The sequence below is a fragment of the Carlito syrichta genome, unplaced genomic scaffold, assembly GCF_000164805.1.
Source record: "Carlito syrichta isolate Samal-C Ts95f unplaced genomic scaffold, Tarsius_syrichta-2.0.1 Scaffold316039, whole genome shotgun sequence".
NCBI classification, from domain to species: domain Eukaryota; kingdom Metazoa; phylum Chordata; class Mammalia; order Primates; family Tarsiidae; genus Carlito; species Carlito syrichta.
This window is the reverse complement of record NW_007260135.1, coordinates 298,097-320,259: the sequence shown is the minus strand read 5'-3', so window position 1 is coordinate 320,259 and position 22,163 is coordinate 298,097. Positions and strand designations below refer to the sequence as shown.

At 35.6% G+C, this 22,163-nt stretch overlaps 1 protein-coding gene across 1 annotated transcript in view; it reads left to right on the top strand.

The window, feature by feature from the left end:
- The first annotated feature begins 680 nt into the window (after positions 1-680).
- DNM1L (dynamin 1 like) overlaps positions 681-22,163 on the top strand; it is a 33,287-nt gene continuing 11,804 nt past the window's right edge. The window contains exons 1-7 of the mRNA XM_021706844.1: positions 681-828; positions 3,741-3,779; positions 5,851-5,897; positions 15,447-15,578; positions 17,359-17,565; positions 20,604-20,724; positions 20,948-21,103. Coding sequence (XP_021562519.1) covers positions 784-828; positions 3,741-3,779; positions 5,851-5,897; positions 15,447-15,578; positions 17,359-17,565; positions 20,604-20,724; positions 20,948-21,103 — 747 coding nt within the window. The 5' untranslated portion in view covers positions 681-783. The remainder of the gene's footprint in view (positions 829-3,740; positions 3,780-5,850; positions 5,898-15,446; positions 15,579-17,358; positions 17,566-20,603; positions 20,725-20,947; positions 21,104-22,163) is intronic.

The following is a 22,163-nucleotide window of genomic DNA, read 5'->3' as shown; positions in this document are numbered from 1 at the left end:
TACCTCATCAGCAAGCAAGGATACCTGCATAATCAACGTTTGTATACCTAACCCAGAATTGTACCCCACATCTTTATAATAAAAAAAAGAATTTAAAAAAAAATCTATATGTTCCTTAATCACAGCAATTTAATTTAAATGAACTAAGTCTAATGAGGTAATAAGACACTTGTGTAAGGTTATATATACAAACATGTTCACTGCAACATTGAATAGCAAACACCAAAAACTAAATGTCCATCAAGTGGGGTTTGGTTTTATACACAGTAAAATACTCTTTTAATTGTTAAACGCTGAAGAAATTAATATGTTGACATGGAACACTATCTCTGATCATTACATTAAAAATAAAGGTAGGTTAGAGGAAAATATATATACTACTGTCCCATTTACAGTAAAATATATACTATTATAAGCATTTAAAAAATATATAATTATTACGTAGGTTTTGAAACTTGGTTGGGAGAGTATCAAAAAAGGTAGGAAAATTATGGGAGAATGAGGCTTTTGTTTTCTGTTTTTAGATTTTAAAAAAATAAAGATCATGTAACTATAAAATATAAATTTAATTTAATTCTGTGCTGATTTTTACTTTAAAATCATTTTGTGTATGCTGCCTTGTTAGTAGAGTTAACAAAACTATTAAGAACTCATTTTGCTGTTGTGTGTTCTGTTTTCAGAGCAGTGGGAAGAGCTCAGTACTAGAAAGCCTAGTGGGGAGGGACCTGCTTCCCAGAGGTACTGGTATTGTCACCCGGAGACCTCTCATTCTGCAACTGGTTCATGTTTCACCAGAAGATAAACGAAAAACGACAGGAGAAGAAAATGGTAAATTTCAGAATTGGGATAAGAATTATTTTAAAACTCTTCATTTTTGGTCTGTTTTTAAAAAGATGCAAATTGATTAGACAATTAGAAATTAGTGTCTATAGCAAAATCAGAAATTGTGTGGAGGGAAGTAGTATGCATATTTCTTAATGTAAGAGATGAGTAGTTTTTTTTGAAAGGCCAAGAGTAAAGTTGTTGGGGAATAGTCTCTTTTGAGTAGTTCAGCTTAGTAAACTGTTTTTAAAGCTATGTAATGAAGGGATCCAGTGAGACACTCAGAAAACAAGAATCACTTACTTTAAAGAAAAAAACTTAAGTGCCTTTTAAAGTCCTTTATTCCAAGTATTTAAACCATTGGTGTTTTTAGTTTTTTACACTAATGTAGAATTTAAATCATTTAGATTCTAGTTGATTTAAAAAAAAAAATTAAAATGACTGTGTTTTAGCTTAGCAGTGTTATTTTACCTTCTTTTTTCTGTGCTTATCATGTACTGCTAATTTTGATTCTTTTGCCCCTCAATCTAAGATGAATATTATTTATAGAAAGAGTTAATTTTTAATTATTATTAGTTCCTCTCTTCTTCTTTTGCTAAGGTTTACCTATATAGCTCATATATTTTGATTTTTTAAAAGACAACCTCCCCCCCCCAATGTAAAGAATTAGTCTCCAGCTAAACCCAGGCTATCTCTTTAATGGACTCTATAACTAGTAAACATGGAGTATTAAAATTTAAAAAGTATGCAATATCCTTTATAGCAATTTTTTTTTGGTTAAATCGAAAGATGTTAAGGAATGTTATCTGTGTCTCAGCCGATTTTGAATTGCTTATTAAATGTGTATCCTACATTAATTACACATATATTAGTGGGGTTTGAAATGCTTAATGAGAATAATATATTTAATCTTCCTGTTTAGTTCAATGTTTGACTCAGACTTTGTTTTATTTATAAACATCTGTAAAATAGCTCTAATTAAAGCCGGGTGTGGTGACTCTCGCCTATAATCCCAGCCAAGGTGGGAAGCCAAGGTGAGAGGATTGCCTGAGCTTATGGTTTTGAGAACAGCCCCGGCAACTTGACAAGACCTCACCTCAAATCAAAAAATTAGCTGGGCGTGGTAGCGCATGCCTGTAATTCTGGCTACTTGGAAGGCTAAGGCGGAAGGATCACCGGAGCCCAACAGGTCGTGGCCGGGAGTGGCCACTGCACTCCAGTCTGGGCGACAGAGTGAGACTCCAACTCAAAAACAACAACAACAAAAACCCACTAAAGGGTTTTAGTGTGGGATAGTGGTCTAGTTTGAACTTTGAACTCCACAATTATCTTCCATATATTTGTAAGAAGTAAATCAAGCTTTTCTCAGATTTTCTTTTAGACAAAATCGAAAATTAGCATGCTGATTAAAGGCCAAAATTATGCTATATATTATACTTCTAAACAGTGTCAGTGGAAACTTGAAAAATTATAAGAATGAGTTTATTTTGGGGAGAAAAAAGTCATTGAACTAAAATAAAAGGTTTAGCCAGGCTCGATGTCTCAGCCTGTAATCTCGCGCCTTTGGGAGGCTGAGGTGAGTGGATTGCCTGACCCCGCGGGTTTGAGACCTGCCTGGGCAACTTGGCGAGACCTCATCTCTACAATAAATCAAAAATCAGCCGGGCGTGGTAGTGCGTGCCTGTAATTCCAGCTACTCGGAAGGCTGAGACGGAAGGATCGCCGGAGCCCAGCAGGTCGAGGCTGCGGTGGCCGGGAGCGGCCACTGCACTCCAGTCTGGGCGACAGAGTGAGACTCCAACTCAAAAAAAATAAAATAAATAAAATAAAATAAAATAAAAGGTTTTTTTTGTTTTCTTTTAAAAAATGCATATATTTGCTTCATAGAATAATGCTTAAAAATCTGGGTATAATTTGAGTTTTTACTCCCATTTAGTTAAATTATCTATTTGTAAAAGCAATCAATTACTCCCAAAAGGCAGTAAAATTATGCATAAGAATTAAAGGAAGCTGGGCTCGGTGGCTCAGCCTGTAATCCCGTGCCTTTGGGAGGCTGAGGTGAGTGGATTGCCTGAGCCTGCGGGTTCGAGACCCGCCTGGACAGCGAGACTTCATCTCTACAATAAATAAAAAAATCAGCCGGGCGTGGTTGCACCCGCCTGTAATTCTGGCTACTCGGAAGGCTGAGGTGGAAGGATCGCCGGACCCAGCAGGTCGAGGCTGCAGTGGCCGGGAGCGGCCACTGCACTCCAGTCTGGATGACTGAGTGAGACTCCAACTCAAAAAAAAAAGAATTAAAGGAAAAAGGTAGGATTAACCTTTCTGCATAGGATACTTGTGATACAAGTAGTAGTCTCTTTTGGATTGAGTCCTTGAAGGTGAAGAGTTAACTTTCTATGGTGTTCTGTTAAATTCAATCTATATTTCAAAGAAAATACCCTTATAAAGCACAATCTTAGCTAATGGGGTAAAAAAAAAACCCAAAAAACTTTCATATACTTCCTGACTTTTACGTTTTGACAGATATATTTAGTATATTTTATAGATTCTATTTTATCAGGCAGTTTATCTTTTTCCATAGTAGGTTATCAAATATCAGGCAAATTTTTGAATGGTGGATTAGGTGTAATCAATTTGTGTCAGAATTAGAAACAATGGTGACATAACTAATTGTAATGTAAAATTTATTTTCTAAAAATGTTAAGAATGAATTATAGCACACAATATGCTATGCTTCCATCACTTAAAAATATTATATACATCCCTCTAATTCTAGTTGTAAATTTTGAATAAGTGAATGCTGTTTGCATTTGAAATGTGATCAGGTTTCTGCACATTAGATTTTTTTTAAAAAGGTTTACTATTTTAGGGATAAGCACTAAACTTATTTATTTTGTGCTGTTTCTCTTTAACTACAGACCCTGCCACATGGAAAAACTCAAGACACCTTTCTAAAGGTTTCCTTTATCCATTTATTTTTGACCCTTTTAAAAATTATGCCTGCATGTGTGCTTATGTACTCTTACAGGCTGTGTGCATTTTTTTTTCTTCCATTTTTATTTGCCTATCCACATTGATTGCAGGTTTTATTGGTTGGTTCTTGTTTTTTTTTTGGCCATGCAAAAATATGCAAACTTTTTTGGTGGTGAATGTAATTTATTTTTATTTTTAAAAACATGCTTGTGAAGCCGGGCCCTTTTAATGTAAGGTAAATTCAAAACTCCCCTTTGGTATGTAGTACCTGCCTTTGTGAGTTCTATTCACCTAGATTATTCCAGTCCTCCAAGGAGATTCTTGGAAGAAGGTACTAAGCTTCAAGTAGGTGAGCATTTTACTTGCAAAAGGGATCCAGTTTTATTTATCTTTATTCCACCAAAGAAGTGACCCACATTTTCCTCAATAAATATTTATCTGAATATCTTATAGCCATTTTTATTTTGATTTCAGGTGGCTGATATGCATTATTCAATAAACTTAATCATTAAGACCTTTTAACTTCTGAACTTGACAAAAGCAAAATAGCTGTGCTTGGGGAGGTAAAGTTAGATTACCTTTCAACAATTAAACAGTTCTAGTTTCTCTGAGAAAAACAGAATAAAACTTGCTCTCCAAATTGTAAAGCACTTTACACAATGCAGATAGAAAATATATTTTCCTTCTTTCAGGAAGTGTAAACGGACCTATAAACTAAAGGAGAGTGGCAACTACATATAGCGTGTATACCAGGGTTTTTGGGTTTTTTTCTTTTTCTCCTTTTTATTTCTTTTCTACTTCCAGTTCCAAGGGAAAGCATAGCCCTGACTCCGGGGGAGGGATTGAGGGAGGGGGTTTAGATCACCTTGGAAGTGTAGACAAGTTACAATGCTCTGTAATAATGAGAGAGCTAGTAAAGAGACAGTGTTATGACTTTATAGGTAACCAACAGGAAACCAAATTTAAAAACATTATTAAAAATTAGCTGTTTCACAGGCATATTGTGTATTTTCTCCTTGAGTTATGTATGCAAATCAGTTTGTTTTTTTGGTTGGAATCACACTCTGTTGCCCAGGCTGGAATGCAGTGGCATGATCACTGCTACCACAGCCTCCACTTGCTGGGTTCAGGTGATCCTTCCACCTTAGGTTTCCAAGTTGCTGGGACTATGGGCGCGTGCTCCCATCCTCGCTAATTTTTTTTATTTATTGTAGACATGAGGTCTTGCCATGTTGCCCAGGCTGCTCCCGCCTTGGCCTCCCAGAGTGCTGGAATTATAGGCATGAGCTACTGTGCCTGGCCAATCAGTTATATATACTTTTTGCACTACTCAGTGGGATTCTTCATTTTTCTTCTTAGTCATTAACTTAATTGAGTACTTTCATTAGAAAAACTGCTTTTTTAGCTGAACTCGGTGGCTCAGCCTATAATTCCGTGCCTTTGGGAGGCTGAGGTGAGTGGATTGCCTGAGCCCGCGGGTTCGAGAACCGCCCAGGCAGGCGAGACCTCATCTCTACAATAAATCAAAAAAAATTAGCAGGTGTGGTAGCGTGCGCCTGTAGTTCCAGCTACTTGGAAGCCTGAGGCGGAAGGATCACCGGAGCCCAGCAGGTAGAGGCTGCGGTGGCCGGGAGTGGCCACTGCACTCCTGCCTGGGTGACAGAGTGAGACTCCAACTCAAAAAAAAAAGAAAAATTGCTTTTTATGTAAGATGTTTAAAAATGAAGAATATTCCTTATACTATAACGACATATAAAATATGACAAGAAATGAACAATTTTATTCCTAAAATCTAGATTTCAACTGGTGGGAAGACCTGTGAGCAATTTCACCCGATGTTAGTCATGTTTTTAAAATAGATGACACAGTTTTTTAAACGTATAAAATATAACTTAGCAGATATTAAAGCACTTGTAATTGATGGCAAAGTAGGAACAAATAACAGTTTATTAAGTAGGAACAAATGACAGTTTATTATGTTGCCTTTTAAAATTCCTAACAAAAGATAAAAAGTAATTTCCATAGTTTCCAATAAATGAGTTTTTCTTTTTCCAGGGGTGGAAGCAGAAGAATGGGGTAAATTTCTTCACACCAAAAATAAGGTAATCATATGCAAATATAATGAAAAGATAATGTTGAAAAGAATATTTTGGGCCGGGTGCAGTGGCTCAAGCCTGTAATCCCAGCACTTTGCGGGGCCGAGGCGAGAGGATTGCCTGAGCCCGAGGGTTTGAGACCAGCCTGGGCAACACGGTAAGACCTAAGACCTTGTCTACAATAAATCAAAATATTAGCCGGGCATGGTAGCGCGTGCCTGTAGTTTCGGCTACTTGGAATGCTGAGGCAGAAGGATCGCTGGAGCCCAGCAGGTCAATGCTGGGGTGGCTGTGAGCGTGCCACTGCACTCTAGCCTGGATGACGGAGTAAGACTCTAACTCAAAAGAAAAAAAAGAGATTATTTTGTACAAGTGGTTGATAATTGGTTTCTTATTATTGGCAATGTGTTGTTATTTTGTAAAGCAAATGTTACCTCAGTAACATTTCTATTCACAATTGCTTATTTGGAAAACAATTGATCCCAGTTTTGTCAAATTTGGTGATTTTTAATTCTCGTAGAATCAGGAAGCTTTGAAAAGCTTAATAAAAACTATGCTTCCTTAGTTCAAAAATATATATGTATATTAGAATTTGTTTACTATTCTCTGAAGCACATCCATAGACATCCTTGAAATATATGGATTCCCTTAAGAACTTTTGATTTTATTTTGAATATTGTGGTTTTTATTTCAATAATTTTTAGCTTTACACGGATTTTGATGAAATTCGACAAGAAATTGAAAATGAAACAGAAAGGATTTCAGGAAATAACAAGGTAGGCACTTTTTTAGAGCAGGAAAAAATAAACAGCAGTAAATATATCATTGAGGTTTTTCTATAATGTGTGAATGTTTATATAATGTGTGAAAGTCAAAATCTTGGTCTTTGATACAAATGAAGTATTTTCATGAATAATATAGACATATTGCTTAGCCCCTTTTGTTTCATATATATATATATATATATATATATATATATCTCAAATGTTTCATTTAAGTGTTGATTTTTGTTTCTGGCATGTACATACCACTATTATATTGTATTACTCTACTAAATATTGCTATAATAAGTTATCTTTTTCTGATTGATTGATTATACTCCAACTCAGGAAGTATATAACTTATGAGATATATGTATTTTGAAGTTTTTTTTCTTACCTGAGTAAGACTATATTTACTTATGAAAGCAAAGAGAGGAAAATCAGTTTCTTTAAAGTAAAAATGAAAAGTAACACATGAGCAACTGATTACTTTCTCATTTTCTTTTTTAATTTTTTCTTTTAAAAATGTGGGGTACAATACTTTCTCATTTTCTAAGATTGTGAGAATTTAAAACAAAACAAATTAGGTGTCTAAGATGCTGTTAATCTTGACGTATTATCACTGCCTTACCCAAATCTTCCTGTTTCCTTTCTTCTTTGTTTTTATTACTTTTCTTTTTGCATTTGTAGTATACATCTCTTTAAATTTATATTTCCTCTCCTTTTTTGTTTTTACCTGCATTCTTGTTATTATCCATAGGCCCATTTAATCTCACAAGTGAACCCTAACCTAGTACTGATAATCAACAAATACTTATGTAGTCTTTATATCTGCCAGATACTGTGCTGCAGAGATTATTTTCTGACAAAAAGATGTTTTTGTAGCCTTTCAATTTTAAGTCCTTATGCCTGTTAAGGATATCTGTGCTGTTTTAGTGATTGAGCTTTGTTCATTATTGAACTCTATATTGGTAACCTTTGAGTCACTGCTACTGCTGCCATACGTCCCTGAATTTGTAATAGTCGTGTTGTGTAGAAGGGGCAGAAGAAAGTGGATGGAAACTAGATTAACTTGTCCTTAGTTCTATAATTATATCAGGGATAATTTTGGCTTTTGGAATGTTATCAATCATAACACTAGTCTGTATTGTATCTTCTGCAATCCTCAATTTACTGAATTCAGCAATTGGTGGTAATTTTATACAGTTCTAGATTGTAGAAAGAGTGTGAGACTGTGGCAATTCAGAAATGAACATTTTAAGTTACATTAAATGTCAATAAATATCGAATCTGTATACTTACAAGATGGTTAATTCTTGCTGAGAATATAATTTACTTACCTAGCTGTTTTTCACCTACAGTGTAAAAAAACATGAAAAGTCCTCCAAGCTGAAATCTATAAAAACAATCTCCTTTCCTAAATCATGTTTGTAATGAAGTAAATGGTAGTTTGATCTTATGTAATTTTTCTGTATAAATGTGTAAATGATTTCATATGCTAGCATAATGCCCTGAAGGTTTTAAAACATCTGTGAGTAGGAGGTGTAAAGGCATTTGGGCAGAGCTTTGTATTGGACATGATAGGGGAATGCCATGGCAATAAGGAGCCTGGGAAGTATACAACCTAGGTAGGTATGCCAAGTATCAACATTTACTGACTTTGCAACACTGGAGTATTTAAAATGAAAAAGTAGTTCAGAGTAATCTAATACAGCAGATGTAATTGTAATAAGGAATGTGGAGTGAAGGATGTTTCAAAAAACCTTCCTGGGAAATTAGAATTTTCAGTGGGTAAATGAGGGAAAATACAAGATGGCTAAATAGAAGAGAAGGCATATTAAAGAATAAAAAAGGGCATGTACAAAGACAAGGTAGCAACATCTCGTAAGTGTCTTTTTACATATAGTTGACTCAATCCTAAAACTTTAGAGAGTCAGTGGTGAAGAGGAGGACCCCTACACCATCATCCGACTCTATGGGAGTAAAAATACTTGTATCTCTTACTATCCAAATTCTTACTATTTAAGTTCAAGGATTGAAATACTCAGATAAATTGTCTGAGGAGTTCTTTACTGTACATACTTCTGCCACCTGAAAGTGAAAGATGAGGAACCAAATTGATTTATATGTTATCTGTGACTCACTCTCTGAACTCAAGAACCTCATACATTTGGATAGTGAAGAATAGATTATTCTTTTGTTCAGCACTAAATCTACTAAACATATTTAGGAAATAGTTTATGCTTAGAATCAAGAAAAACAGTGTGAGATACTACGGGGAAATGAGGAGATAGGTAGGACTATAACCTGCTAAATGGCTGGCTGCCATACTTCCCATGTGTTTCATCAGGTTTGATTGTTTTGGGGATCATGGTTTAATTCATTTTTAAAAACATCTAATGTCTATCTACTTGAAATGAAATTTACTTTAACATTTCATATTTCATTGAAATTTTAATATAATATCTTAAAACTTATTTTTAGGGAGTAAGCCCTGAACCAATTCATCTTAAGATTTTTTCACCCAATGTTGTCAATTTGACACTCGTGGATTTGCCAGGAATGACCAAGGTAAGGAGTAGTTATTACACATTGTGGATTTGGCCATGTTGTTTTTACTGGAAAAAATGTGATTCTTCCTTGACACCTACATGACAATAATCAACTTCTTTCTGCAACCACCTTGATCTGTTAGCCACATTTGATATAGTTAAACCCTCCTTTTTCCTTGAAACACTTCTTTACTTGCCTTCCAGGATATCACACTCTAAGGTTTATCTCCACTCTCACTGGCTACTCCTTTTTAGTCTCTTTTGGTGTTTCTTCTTCTCTTTCCAGTGTCTAAACAGTAAGTGCCCCAGAGCTCAGTTTGTGGACCTTTTGTCTTCTCTAGGTACACTTTTCCCCTTGATTTCATCAGATTTTTATGGCTTCAAATACATCAGTGTATATGTTGGCAGCATTCTAGCATCTCTAAATTTGAATATCCAATTCTAATTGACATATACACTTAAATGTCGAATAGACTTTTCATACTTAAGATGTTTAATACAAAAGTCCTGACCTCTCCCTCAACTAGATTTGATCCTTCAGTAGTCTTCCCTCATATCAATAAATGGTAACTCCATCTTACCAATTGTTTAGCCAAAAAGTTTGTAGTCATTCTTGACACTTCTTTATCCCACATTATACTTCCTGTCAGCAAATCCTTTTGGGTTTCCTTACCTTTACAGTATATCCCAGACTTATCATGTCTTATGGACCCATAGCTACCATCCTATCTAGCCACTATCATCTTACCTGAATTACTGCAATAGTAATAAATAACAGGTCTTCATTATCTCATCCTTCGCAGCCAGGGTAATGCTGTTGAAGTGAAAATTGAATTGTGTCATTCTTTGGCTCAAAACCTCTCCTATTTCACTCAGAGTAAAAGCCCAGGTTCTTACAGAGCTCTAGAATACCTACTTGATATGTCCCTATTCTTCTAATTCTTTCTGCTTCACTGTCTTGTCCTTATTGTTCACTCTGCCTGAAATGTTCTTTGCTCACATATCTTTATGTACTTGTCCCCTTATTTCCTTTAATTTCTGCTCATTCTCTCAAATGGCAATTGTCTCTGTAAGGTCTTCCCTGATTACTCTATTTTAAAACATAATCTAATTTAAAATCATAATCCTCTCTAATCATTCCCTAGCCTGCTGTTCTGCTTTATTTCTCCATAGCCTTTACTGCCACCTTGATATATATTCTCTCTCCATATATATATGTATATATGTATATGCTTGTTTATTATCTGTCTCTTTTCACTAAAACATAAGCTCTATGAAGGCAGGATTTTGGTCTTTTAAAAATTCATTACTGTAACATAATCTGACACGACCTGAAGCCTGACATGTAGTAGGCTACCAATATACACTTGCTAATTGATTGAATGAATTTGTATCTAATTAATTAACATTAATCAATCCTTAACATGGAATTGTGTTAAGTAAACTTTTGATATTTGCAAGAGTTATGTTTTGAGATGTCATACATTACCAGATTTCATAAATACCACTGTAGGTTATTATTAATTTATTTACTTGTAAATGGAGAAATACCTATGTTCAATGGATTAACTGTGGGGAAAAAAACTGAGTTGACTTTTATTATTAGTTCTTTGCTCATCTCGATTTGTTTTAGGTGCCTGTAGGTGATCAACCTAAAGATATTGAGCTTCAAATCAGAGAGCTCATTCTTCGGTTCATCAGTAATCCAAATTCCATTATCCTTGCTGTCACTGCTGCTAATACAGACATGGCAACATCAGAGGCACTTAAAATTTCCAGAGAGGTAGATCCAGATGGTAAGGACAGATGTTAATATTTAATGAGATGCTTGATTTACAATGGCAAATCTACCCTCAAGAAAGGAATTTTTCGTTTTTAAATGGAGTATCTCCAGGTAATACAAATTAAAAACTGCTTTCCTATTTTGCTTGTAATTATAAATAGAAATTCTGATTTAAAAGAAGTAATTAGGCTAGGCAAAAATATTTCACATCTATATTTATAATAGTTACCTAATGATTTTAAATAATAAAATGGTTTTGCAAAAAGGGTTTCTTGTTTTGTGATTTAGTTTTTTTGAATGGCTGACTTTTAAGAGTATACAACTTAGCCAGACATGGTAGCATGTGCCTGCGGTCCCCACTACTCAGGAAGCTGAGGTAGGAGCATTGCTTGAGCCCAGGAGATGAAAGCCAGTTTGGTCAATATACTGAGAGCCCAACTCTCAAAAAATAAAAGAGAGAAAGAATAAATAATTCTCACAGTAGATAATCTTGGTAGATTACTGTGGTACAGAGGTAGAAAACATTTAGACATGTTCAAGTGGGGCACAGGGGTCCTTAGAAATAAAGGTTAAAAATCCTTTTATGAAGTATTTATAATACCAGGGATTAATTCATACTGTGGGTCAGTGATACTTGACTAATGATGTAGTGTGCCTTTGTATATATAAAATACAAGCTTGTAAGAGAGTGGTTATTATTGCTGCTAATAAGTATATAGTTTGCCCAATAAGGAAACCATTTTTTTTCTTCATCAGAATATTTGGAGGGTCTGAAGGTTGTGTTATTTTTTCTTTTCTTGCTTGGAGGAAGAATTTCAAATAAAAAATTGGTAGAAAATGTTAGTACTAAGACTGCTAAGTAAAATTCCTACAAGCAGGGTAACCTTTTTTTTTTCAAGTTTTTTTTTTTTTTTTTTTTTTGAGTTGGAGTCTCACTCTATTGCCCAGACTGGAGTGAGTGGCATAGTCCCGGCCACCACAGCCTCGACCTGCTGAGCTCTGGCGATCCTTCCGCCTCAGCCTTCTAAGTAGACGGAACTATAACTACCATGCCTGGCTATTTTTCAAGTTTTTAAGAAACTTTTTTACTGTATGAGTATTTAATGTTCACTTCAGTTAGATTAAAAAATAAACTATAAAGTAAAAGGGTTTACTTAAATTTTACTTTTTAAACTGATTGTTGAGCCATAAATATGGTCATACTTTTTCTTTTTTTTTCCTTGAGTTGGAGTCTCACTCTGTTGCCCAGACTGGAGTGCAGTGGCCACTCCTGGCCACCGCAGCTTCTACCTGCTGGGCTCCGGTGATCCTTCCGCCTCAGCCTTCCAAGTAGCTGGAACTACAGGCGTGTGCTACCACACCCGGCTAAGTTTTTGATTTATTGTAGAGATGAGTCTCACCAAGTTACCCATGCAGGTCTCGAACCCGCGGGCTCAGGCAATCCACTCACCTCAGCCTCCCAAGGCGCGGGATTACAGGCTGAGCTACCGAGCCCAGCTATGGTCATACTTTTGATCTATTAATCTTAGCCTAGTAATATATAGTAAGGAAATAATCCTATATGGTACTATTTATAGTGTCAAAATTAGAAACAACATGGTAAGCTGCAGGAATGAGTAAGTAAATTAGGAGAATAAAATATGAAATAATTAAAGATGATTTTGTTGATTTAAAAAATGCTTATAATTTTAAAATACCTCCGGTAAAATTGTACACTGTATAGAGCAGCTGAAGCTCTCATAGTTTGCTGGTGAGAATGGACTACCTACTTGAATGTCTATAGCAGCTTCATTCGTTATTTACAAAAACTAGAAACAACTCAAATATTTCTCAAATGGAGAATGAGTAACCAAACTAAAATGGGACACAAAAAAAGGAATGAACTATTGATATCACAATAATACAGATGACTCAAATGCATTATGCTAAATGTATGATTCTGTTTACATTTTAGAAAATGCAAAGCTAGGACTCAAAAACAGGTTTGATTGGTTGGCAGTGTCTTGTACTAACACATTGCTTTGCATTTGGCAAAACTCATAGAACTATATACCAAAAAAGAGTAAATTTTAAGCAATTTAAAAATGTTTAAAAAATAGCCCTATTAGCTATTAAAAAATTACATGTGAAAAAAAATTTTAAATTGTACACAATGGGCTAGGTATGGTGGCTCAGCCTGTAATCCTAGCACTTTGAGAGGAGGCCGAGGTGAGAGGATTGCCTGAACCCTGGGGTTTGAGACCAACCTGGGCAACTTGGTGAGACCTCGTCTCTACAATAAATCACAAAAACTAGTTGGTGTGGTGGTGTGCATCTATAGTTCCAGCTGCTTGAAAGGCTGAGGTGGAAGGATTGCCTGAGCCCAGCAAGTCGAGGCTGTGGTGGCCGTGATGTGCCACTGGATTCCAGCCTGGGTAACAAGAGTGAGATTCCAACTCAAAAAAAAAAAATTGTACACAATGTTTATTTTATTTTATTTTATTTTTGAATCTCTGGTGCCCAGGCTATAGTGCAGTGGCACTATCACAGCTATTACAGTCTTGACCTGCAGGGCTCAGGCAGTCCTTCCACCTCAGCCTTTCAAATAGCTGGGACTACAGTGTGCACCCTGATGCCCAGCTAATTTTTTGGTTTATTGTAGAGATGAGGTCTTGCCATGTTGCCCAGGCTGGTCTTGAACTTCTGGGCTCAGGCAATCCTCTTGCCTCTGCCTCCCAAAGTACTGGGATTACAAGTGTGCTCCACCATGCCCAGCCTAAAATTATTTTTTAAAAAGAACTTATAAGCAAAGGTTAAGAATAGCATTACCAAATGATGATGGCAAAGTAATATTAGGTGGGTTTATAGATGAGGATTTTCCTTTATTAATACTTACTGACTTTATTTGATATGTCATTTTCTTTCTTTCTTTCTTTCTGTTTTTGGTTTCTTTTCTTTTTTCTCTTTTTGCATTTACCAGGTCGCAGAACTCTCGCTGTAATCACTAAACTTGATCTCATGGATGCGGGTACTGATGCCATGGATGTATTGATGGGAAGGGTCATTCCAGTCAAACTTGGAATCATTGGAGTAGTTAACAGGTTAGCAGTTAAGAGTGGGATAAGAATTGCAGCATTCTCATTTCAAAGCAAGCCTAAATTTCTAAAATCTGCCTGAAATGTGATGCTGTCTTATTTTTTTCTCCTTTTACTATAATCTTTGTATTGCTAAAAAATTCATTGCTCTAAAGGGAAAAGATTCACTAAAGCCTTTACAGACATCTTTAATGGAAAATGTTCCTAAAGTTAGCAGTGCCACAAAATGGAAGAAATTTAATAACCAGGCTTTAAGAGTTCTTGCCTTATTATGTTAAACTATGTGTGAGGAGGCCCTGGGTAAGGAAAAAAATGTATTTTCTAGTTTATACTCAATTGAGAGTTTATGGTAATTGGATTTTGATAGATTGGTTTAACCCCTAGCATTAGTGATTCTGTATAATTGTCAGGATGTGACTTTCAGGAGTTTTACTGAGGGTATCTTAATTATAAATAGCTGCTATTAAAAATTGTGAAAAGGAAACTATTACTGAGTGCCTAATTATGTTTTAGACACTCTACTGTGAACAATTTACAAATGGTATCTCTTGGAATCCTCACAACATCCCTTGAGGTAGGTGTTGATGTCTATTTTATGATCAGAAAACTCAGGTATACATTTACCATGTGTCATATATCACATGGCGAGTGAAAGAGCTGGGTTCAGATCAAGCTCTTAGTTCAAAGCCTTTATAATGTAGGAAGCACTGAAATGATGAGATTTTGGTTCTAGTCCCAGTTCTTTCCATAAACTAGATACAGTGTGGATTATATGACACCTAACATCTTTGAGTCTCAAGCCTTTTAAAAATGAAAATATTTTTGCTACATGGTATCTGAGATCTATTCCAGTTATCTGCTTCTATTTTTATGTCCTTCCATTCCATTCCTACTCCCATATTTTCCCCTCAATTTTAGCTATTTCCCTTTTCAGGCAAGCAGGTGGCATGACACTATTGTATTTGTAGATAATTGTTCTTCAAGTTAACTTAATTATTTTTGGTAGAAATCAATGACCTGTCCCACGGATAAAATCAACAGTTGATTAAGATACACTTATACCTGTCTATACCTGTTACTTAAGAGTATTGTTTAGTCTACAATTAATTATGATAATAAGGCTTAAAGTAATCAGGCACTACTTATTAGTCACATAGTTCGAATCTTGACTGTGCTACTTAATGTATAACCTTGGGTAAATTAATCTCTCTGATCCTCAGTTCCTTGTTATAAAATGGGATAATAATACCTATGACATAAACTTATTGTGAGAATTAAAATAGTCCTTGTCAAGTATCAGGGAACAGTGCCCATTGCTGTCATTATGTGAGGGAAAGGACGACAATTAACTTTAGCTGAACAGTTTTATTATTTTTCAACCTTAGGAGCCAGCTAGATATTAACAATAAGAAGAGTGTAACTGATTCAATCCGTGATGAATATGCTTTTCTTCAAAAGAAATATCCATCTCTGGCCAATAGAAATGGAACAAAGTATCTTGCTAGAACTCTAAACAGGTAACATTTTTTACCTTTTAGAAATGAGATGTTTTATTTTGCCAATAGGTATCAGTCTTTTCAGTTCCTTAAATTTTCATACTGTTCTGACAGTTTCACTTTTGGTTTCTTGTATAGTAAATTCTTAAAAAGTAGATGTCTTTATTTTTATTTGAGATAGTTGACATTAAATCATGTAGTCTAGAATGAATGCTCAAGTGAATTTTAAAATGTTTTAATTATGAAATTTTTGACAATTTTATTTTGAGGATAGAACTAGATAGATGATTTATTTCATTTCCACTTTGGATTTCAGGAACTGAATTAAAATTTATAATCTTCACATGATCTACTCTTAATTTAGAATGTCTTCTATTCCTAGTCATAGTAGAAATAATTTAGGTTGTATACCTTGAATTCTGAATGCCCATTGATGGTGTGGAGACTAGAAGACCTTTCTAGATGACTTATAAATAACTGAATGGAATGCCATTTTTTGTTACTCTTGTCTTATTTCCTAAATTAAAGACTGATGATAGACTTGGATCTTAAAAAGGTTGATTTTCCCTATGCAGTACCCACTGTAAACGGTAAGACGATGAAAACAAAATCACATAGGAAGAATTGGATTGAATGGCTTACTTTCTTTGTGGTAATTGCAATGATATGAACATAATTTGCATTTTTTCATTTTCTAGTTGATTCTCTAGGAGTTACTACAATTTTATGAGTCGAAGGTGAAATTAAAAAGCATTGATGAAAACAGCTTCCTTTGTGTCAAAGTACTTACCTCTAAGATTATATTATTTCCTGTTCTTGTGATTTAGGAAGAACCAATCAAAGTGGTTTTTTTTTTTTTTTCCTATTCTCACATAATTACTCAATATAGCACAGAATGCTTCTTGATGCCATGTGTGTATGTTTGTGGGGAGGGGGGTTACATATACCATGCAAGCAATTCTTCAGGGGATTCTAGCTGAGTATCTTCTAATTCAACTCAGTTCTAACAATATTTACTTGGAGACAGTATAAGATCCCACAAGTTGAGGGCTCAGTCCCATAAGACTGCCTCCCACTTCAGATGCCAGTCACAAGTACAGGTTGTAACTTGTGCTTCTGAACTGACTGACTGGCAGTAAATTGAAATTCCCATGACCCTCTCCTTGGGTTTGATTAATTTGTTAGAGTGACTCACAGAACTCAAGGAAACACTTTAGTACTGTTCACCCTTATTACAAAAGATACAGATGAAGAGATGCATAGGGCAAGGCATTGTAGGTGCGTGGAGCTTCCAAGTCCTCTATAGCCATGGCACCCTCCAGAAACCTCATGTTCAGCTATCTGAAAACTCCATGAATTCTGTCCTCTTGAATTTTTTTGGAAGCTTCACTATGCAGGCATGACTGATTATATCAATCATGATATAACTCATGATCAACTCAACCTTTGGCCTCTCCCCCCTCCCCTGAGGTTGGAGAGTGGGACCAAAAGCCCTAACCCTCTAATCATGCCTTAATTTTTCTGATGACCAGTCCCCATTCTAAAACTGTCAAGAGGCCCCTAGCCACCAGTCATGTCATTAACATACAAAAGACACTCTGGAGAGTCTACAGATTTTTTGGAGCTGAATGCCAGGAAATGGAGATTAAAAACCAAATATATATATTTCACAGTATCATATCTGCCAAGACAAATTATTTGACAGGTTTTCCTGATTATTTGCATTTTTAAAATTTGACTTGTTTGGGGCGTCAGAGTACACAATTTTACTTCAAAATCTTTCCTTTCTAATCTTTGCTAGGTTACTGATGCATCACATCAGAGATTGCTTACCAGAGTTGAAAACAAGAATAAATGTTCTAGCTGCTCAATATCAGTCTCTTCTAAATAGCTACGGTGAACCTGTGGATGATAAAAGTGCTACTTTACTCCAGCTTATTACCAAATTTGCCACAGAATACTGTAACACTATTGAAGGAACTGCAAAATATATTGAAACTTCAGAACTGTAAGTAAGAACTTCTTCTACAGATTTGATTACCTGGATCACTAGATCACTTTATCTTTTGTTAAAGTGACTTTAGATGAGATTACCTTATTGTGGTTTGTTACCTATAAAACAGGAATATCATTTTGTAGAAATGGTAGGATAAAGTCTGATATATGTGAAATAATACTTTATAAATAAAGCACAGTAAAAATGTTTGTTGTTTCTTTAATACAGTATAACATTCATGAAAAATTAGAAAATGCAGATTAGCAAAAATAAAACATAAAAACAAAATTACGTGGTGGTGCATGTCGGTAGTTCAACTTCTTGGAAGGCTGAGATGGGAGGATCCCTTGAGCCCAGAAGTTTGAGGCAAGCCCAGGCAACATAATCTCTGCAACAAAACAAAAAAAGTACCCTTAATTTCACCAACCCAAGATAATTCCTAATTTTCTATGCATCTATAAAACATATAAATGCCTATACTACACATCCTTAAAAATCAGATGCTATATATGCTGTTTTGAAATCATTTCTTTACATCATACCACAAGTTATTTTCTATCTGATATTATACATTACATGATTAGTCTGAAGATTTGCATGGTATTTCACTTTTTAGATATACCCTCATTTGTTGAACCAGTCCCCTACTATTGGATACTTTGTTTTTAATTATGCCCATTTATAAACAATGTTGTGATGGACTACCTGCACCTATCTTCAGGGCATTTTATTCAAGTCAACCCTGAGGATAAATTCCTAGAAGTAGGATTACTAAATTAAGGGGTATGACACCCTCAAAGTCTTTCACAACATATTGTATACTATTAGCATATTGTACTGTTTGACTATTAGCAGAATATCAATTTCTCTACATTCTCATTTTTAAAAATGGAAAGAATTATAAACTCACAGGAATGTGCAAAGAAATGTACAGGGAGTTCCCTTGCACTCTCTACCTCACCTTTCCCAATGCTAATAATCTTGCATAATTAACATATAACAGCAAAATGAGAGCATGGACATTGGAGCAATCCACAGAGCTTATTCAGATTTCATCAATTATACGTGAATTCATTGTGTGTGTGTGTCTATATACCTTAGTATGACCTGGGTTGTCTTTCGAATGAATTAACTCTATAAAGAGAGTATTTAAGAGACTAGTTATTGAATGGTTATTGGGAAATAAAGATCACATACAAGGGGGGTTTAGAGGGTAAAGTAGGTCAAGGATATGAGGCTTTATTAGGTGGCAAAAGTATAATTATTTACTTATTAAGTCTAATATATAGTCAGAAAAGTACTTAAAACATAAATGGACAGTTTCATAAATAGTTAATAAACCAATGATCTATGTTCACCTGACCAAGATCTCATGACATTGAAGAGAGACCATTTATATTTTTTTCAGGACTCAGGAAAGCTCCACATTTAAAAAGGTATTTGAAGTGGGCTCTGAATAGAATTTGGGAAGGCAGTAATGAGAGGGCATTTTAGGCCTGGTAACAATAAAGAATAACATAAGAATAATGTGTTCAGAGAACAGCTTGTACCATGATGGCACATAACAGGAGATAAGGCAGGACTGGTGTCTGGGAACAAAACTATAAAGTCTTCAATATCTTGCTCAGAATGTGGAGAACTTACTATTAAAAAAACACTTTTGGTCAGAGGAATAACCTGTCTTAAAGGATAATTCTGGTCATTATGGAAAATTATTTGGAGAAGGGAAAAGTTGGAGGCAGAGATACTAATTACTGTACATTTTAAGTGTACAATTCAGTGACATAAATTATATTCACATTGTAATGCAGTCACCACTAGTCTCTCTTCCAGCCCTGGCAGCCTCTAATTTATTGTCTGTTTCTAGAAATTTCCCTGTTCTAGATATCTCATGTAAGTGAAATAATGCAATATTTGTCCTTTTGTGCCTGACTTATTTCTGTTAGCATGTGAGATTAGTACCTTCTGCCTGAACTACTCTAAAAAAGTATTGAGTAGTGGTGGTAAAAATAGAGAGGAAGAGATGATTTGAGGAGACATTATAAAGGTGTTTATAGACTTCAACTGGATTTGAATAAAAAAAACAAAGATCATACCAGGGTTTCTAGTTATTAAACAAGATAGGAAACACAAGGTAATTAATACCTAGACCAAGAGGTTTAGATTGTCTAAAGCAGTTATAGGCAGGTGACACAACCCACAAGAATGATTTTTGCATTGTAAAGTAAAAATGAAAAAAAATTCAAAGAAGAGTATTTCCTGACCCAAAAATTATATAAAACTTACATTTCAGTGTGTATAAATTTTATTGGAACATAGCTATGCTTATTTGTTTACATAGTAACTATCTGGCCCTTTATGGAAAAAGTTTGCTGACCTTTAGATTGTGAATCAACAGAGATAAATAAGGCACTGTTTCCTCTCCTTAAGAAGCTCATAAACTAATTAAAGAAAACTAGGGCAAAGATGCTTCGCAATTCTTAGTTAACTGATGTTTTATGTCAGTATACTTACATATACAAGTATGTATGTATACCTTTCATGATATGACTCCTGTTCCCATTAAAAAAAAATTCATAATGACCCTGAGTTAAGAGCACATAGAAGCCGGGCTTGGTGGCTCAGCCTGTAATCCCGCGCTTTGGGAGGCTGAGGTGAGTGAATTGCCCGAGCCCGTGGTTTCAACACCTGCCTGGGCAACTTGGCGAGACCTCATCTCTACAATAAATCAAAAAAATTAGCTGGGTGTGGTAGCGCGCGCCTGTAGTTCCAGCTATTTGGAAGACTGAGGCGGAAGGATTGCTGGAGCCCAGCAAGTCAAGGCTGGGGTGGCCAGGAACATGCCACTGCACTCCAGTCTGGGCAACAGAGTGAGACTCCAACTTAAAAAAAAAAAAAGAACACACAGAAATGGGAATGGACTGAAATGTCAGTTTATCTGGGACTTTCTCAGAAGATGAGATACACTTAAGGCTTATAGAAAGACTTCTAACTTATACCTTCTTTCCCTTGTATTAATGTTAGAAACCATATACCTTATTGCCTTTCAGATGTGGTGGTGCTAGAATTTGTTATATTTTCCATGAGACTTTTGGGCGAACCTTAGAATCTGTTGACCCACTCGGTGGCCTTAACACTATTGACATTTTGACTGCTATTAGAAATGCTACTGTGAGTATGCTTAACTTTTAGACTTAAAAAAAAATGGGGTTAAAGTTTTTTTTTAACTAATATATTAGTTTTAAAAATTGTGAAGTTTGATATTTTGCTCTTATACTTGAAATTAAGAAGCACTTTGCATGAAAAATACCAAAAATGGGATGCATTTTTGACTTTTGGAAAGAACTGAAATTACATGTAGCTATAATAAGAGTGCTAAGTTTTATATTTTCAGGGTCCTCGTCCTGCTTTGTTTGTGCCTGAGGTTTCATTTGAGTTACTGGTCAAGCGGCAAATCAAACGTCTAGAAGAGCCCAGTCTCCGTTGTGTGGAACTGGTTCATGAGGAAATGCAAAGGATCATTCAGCACTGTAGCAATTACAGTACACAGGTAACTGAAATAGAATGGGCTTCATATAAACTAGTAAAGGGCTTGAGATGGTGGCTTCATAGGGTGGGAGGAAATGTATAAGATGGGCCATAAGTTAAAATCTATAGTTTCCTTATCTAAAAGTGATGTGAAATAGTTTTGTTTGTTTTAAGTTTGAGGGTACATGTGCAGGTTTATTACATGGGTTTATTGAATGATGCTGTGGTTTGAGGTTCTATTAAACCTATCACCCAAGACTCAATAGGTAGTTTTTCAACCCTTGTTTCTCTTCCCTCCCCTCTACTTTCAGAGTCTTCAGTGTCTATTCTCATCTTTATGTCCATTTGTACCCTGTGTTTAGCTTCCACTTACAAGTGAGAACAAATGGTATTTGGTTTCCTGTTCCTGATTTAATTTGCTTAGAGTATTGGCATCCAGTTGCATCCATGTTGCTGCAAAGGACATGACTTCATTCTTTTTTTTTTTTGAGTTGGAATTGAATTCAGTATTTCAGTGATCATTTAGTGAAATAAATTGATTAGCCTGGCATGGCATGTATCTGTAATCCCAGCTCAAAAAAATTCCAACTGTTGCTCAGGCTGGAGTGCAGTGGCACACTCTTGGCCACCCCAGCATCGATCTGCTGGGCTCCAGTAGATCCTTCTGCCTCAGCCTTCCAAGTAGCTGGAACTACAGGCGCATGCTACTATGCCCGGCTAATTTTTTTTTATTTACTGTAGAGATGAGGTCTCGCTAAGTTGCCCGGGCTGGTCTCAAACACATGGGCTCAGGCAGTTCACTTACCTCGGCCTCCCAAAGTGCTAGGATTACAGGCTAAGCCACTGAGCCAAGCCAAGTTCATTCTTTTTTATGGCTATGTAGTATCCCATGATGTAAATGTACCACATTTTCTTTACCCCGTCCATTGTTGATGGGCACTTAGGTTGGTTCCATGTCTTTGCTATTATAAATAGTGCTACGATAAACATGAGTGCAGGTGTCTTTTTGGTAGAATGATTTCTACTACTTTGGGTATATGTCCAGTAGTGCAATTACTGGGTTGAGTGGTAGTTCTATTTTT